This window comes from Miscanthus floridulus, chromosome 11 (assembly GCF_019320115.1).
Source record: "Miscanthus floridulus cultivar M001 chromosome 11, ASM1932011v1, whole genome shotgun sequence".
NCBI lineage: Eukaryota > Viridiplantae > Streptophyta > Magnoliopsida > Poales > Poaceae > Miscanthus > Miscanthus floridulus.
This window is the reverse complement of record NC_089590.1, coordinates 53,670,218-53,673,161: the sequence shown is the minus strand read 5'-3', so window position 1 is coordinate 53,673,161 and position 2,944 is coordinate 53,670,218. Positions and strand designations below refer to the sequence as shown.

General features: G+C 53.9%; 1 protein-coding gene across 1 annotated transcript; it reads right to left on the bottom strand.

Moving 5' to 3' along the window:
* Window positions 1-857: 857 nt before the first annotated feature.
* On the bottom strand, window positions 858-2,508 carry LOC136494354 (signal recognition particle subunit SRP54 2-like). Its single transcript, XM_066490520.1, is given in 2 exon segments — window positions 858-2,457; window positions 2,460-2,508. Coding segments are annotated over 2 exon segments (828 nt in total). The 3' UTR covers window positions 858-1,678.
* Between the last annotated feature and the right edge of the window lie 436 nt (window positions 2,509-2,944).

Sequence of the window (2,944 nt, the reverse complement as noted above, 5' to 3'; positions counted from 1 at the left end):
CATGGCAAGGGCGTCGTCGCCACCGCGCGTCGTGGAGAGAGAGAGAGAGATCGAGCGAAGAGGAGAAGGGTCGGGAAATAGAAGTTTGGGGAAGGAGAAGCAGAAGCCATTTTTATATATTTGTCCGATCGGATTCGGATGAGAAGCTGCTGAAGCGAAAGATAAGCAGAAGAGAATCCACGGAAGTGAAGGAGTAGACCGGGAAGCCGCTCTCGGCAGAATCCACTCTAAGAGATCTGGGTCGTCGAATTGAAGATCTGACGATGGTGAGAATTCAGGGTGACATGGAGTGGTGTTCTATCAAGGAGCCCTACGGGTATTCTAAGCGTTAAGGAGAAATTTTACACTGCTTACGAAAAAGAGACCCATCCGTTTAGATAGATCTAAGACGGTCTCCAACAGGTTAGCCATATGGGCACCTAAACCAAAAATGGGTATTGAATGGTACTGTTTCAGGTCTCCAATAGAGTACCTATATGCGAGACTCATTTTGGGTTGCGGCAGGAGTTACAACCTAAATATGAGTATTCTCTCTCCTGAAGACTCATTTGCAGAAAGGGTTCTCTTTTAGGTCCTGTTGTTGGAGAAGACAAAAAAAATAGGTATTAAACCCTTTGCCTGTAGAGCTACCAAAACGTGGAATGTGTCTTATATTTTGGGTGATATTGTTGAAGATAGTCTAATGATTATAAAATAGGAAAAAACTTATACAGAGGAACTCAAGTCGTGGCCGGAACCTAAAATACATGGGCCATGAATTAATTTCAAAATAAATTTAAAGGGTAGCAAGGTAACTTTACCGCTCTCTTCCTCTCCTGCAGCTGCCTCCCTCTCCAAGCGCTGGCGGGCTCCACAACCCCTGGTTCAGAGTTCGACTGTTCGAGACAGAACGACGGCAACCGGGGCGCACTGCGGGAGGCCGGCGGGGCCCAATCAGCAGGCCAGCGGCACCTCCAATCGGATTCTAGGCGCAGCCGCGCAGGTCGTGTCCAGATGTATGAATCGGCTCCACCGACGGAGCCTGCTTGCTGCGTGCTTGCGTCGTCTCTGCACTGCAGGCTTGCTTGCTTCCTGAATGGCTGAATGCATGCCTTTTGCAGATACAGGGAGGTGGTTGGTGGCGAGGAGAGCAGCAGCATACTTGCAGATCGCGCCGAGCAACAACGAACTCCTATTCCCCTTGGTTGGATTACGACGGGCAGTGGACGCCGGTCGCCGGCGAATTAACGGGGCGGCGGGTGGCCATCGCTGGCGAATTACTTCCTGTTCGTGAGTATCTGTATGTTTGGAAGAAGAGAAAAAAAAAATACTAAACTACCCTTTAGTCTTACGGGAGAGTCTACGAGAGGAACCAGTGGTTCCTTCCAAGCATAGTAACAAAGCTCTTAGGTCATATATAATATAGATCTAAGTCGACTTTGAGCGTCGATCCATTTGTCTGATAATACTGAGAAGCCCAATTGTGCCACCAAGCTGATTCAACATGTCGTTATTGGGTCTCTGTCTCTGTCTCTTGACGTGTGGGGCGAATTTGCTCAACATTTTGGCCATTCGCTTGTGCTCCTCCAGCAGTTCCATCACTTGGCTGACGGGCCTGCCGGATCCCCGAGCGACCCGGTTGATCCGTGACCGTGACTGCTGCTGTTTCGTCATCATCAGCTTCATCGGGTCGGCCCCGTCAAGCTCTGCAGCACTCATGGAGTCCATGATCGTCATGTACCTCTTGATCTTGGCCTGCTGCCCTGCTCTGCTTGAACACCAGCGCCTGGTCGAACGCGGCCTGGCCGATGCTGGCGTCCATGACGAGCACCACCAGGTCCGGCCGCGTGGCCTCCGCGAGCTGCCGCATCTCCTCCAGGAGAGAGGCCTCCTGGCTCTGGCGCCCGCTCGTGTCGACGATGATGAGGTCGCATCCCTCAGCATCTTGATCGTCGTTCCTGAACCTGTCCACGCCCTCGACGGCGAACCTCACGGGTTCCGAGTCCGACTCCGTGTAGCTGCCGTAGAAAGGGATGCCGGCCTTGGCCGCATTCTGCCTCAGCTGGTCCGGGGCGCCGGCCCGGAACGTGTCGGCGCACACCAGCGCGGGGCTGAACCCCGTCCGGCGGTGGTAGTCCGCGTACTTGACGCAGGTGGTGGTCTTGCCGGAGCCCTGCAGGCCGACAAACATGACCACGCTGGCTGGCTTCTTCCCTTTCCTGGGGAGGAAGCAGGGCGGTTTCCCGCTCCCGCTCCCGGTCGCGGGGTACAGCATCCTGCGGAGCTCGTCGACGACCGCATGCTTGATGGCGCGGCGTCTGTCAGTGCTGGCAGCGAGGGACTGAAGGTTGACGGCGCTCCTGATGCTGGCCTGCACAGCCCGGACCATCTCGAAGCGGACGTCAGCCTGCAGAAGCGCGCGCGAGACGTCGTTCAGGCAGTCGACCACCACCTTGTCGTCCACCACCGTCGCCTTGCCATCCGCGCCAGCGCCCCGACGAGGTTCTAGCCCAGCTGCGCCAGCACCATCTCGATCGGCGGGTCGGGCGACGGCGACGGACGAGAGCGGCGGATCGAAAAACATATACTGCAACATCGAAAAAAACATATACCGCAACATCGAAAAAAATATATACTGCAACATCAAAAATTATGTGCTACAACATCAAGAATTATGTACTGCAACATCTCAAGCAGTAGTACTGCAACATCGTAAAAACATCCGTTGCAACAACCCAAAAAATCACATTGCAACATTCGAAAATCATCTGTTGCAACATCTCAAAACACCCATTGCAACACGGGAGAACCAACAAAAAAAACATACAAAAACAACCCTTGGCCCATCACCTTCGAGCTCGCCGGAACCCTAGCCACTGCCGTGTCCCTAAGATCCAGAGGAGGAGGAGGAGCCCTTAAATCCAGAGGAGGAGGGCACAGATCCAAAGAAGAACCGACGTCGGAG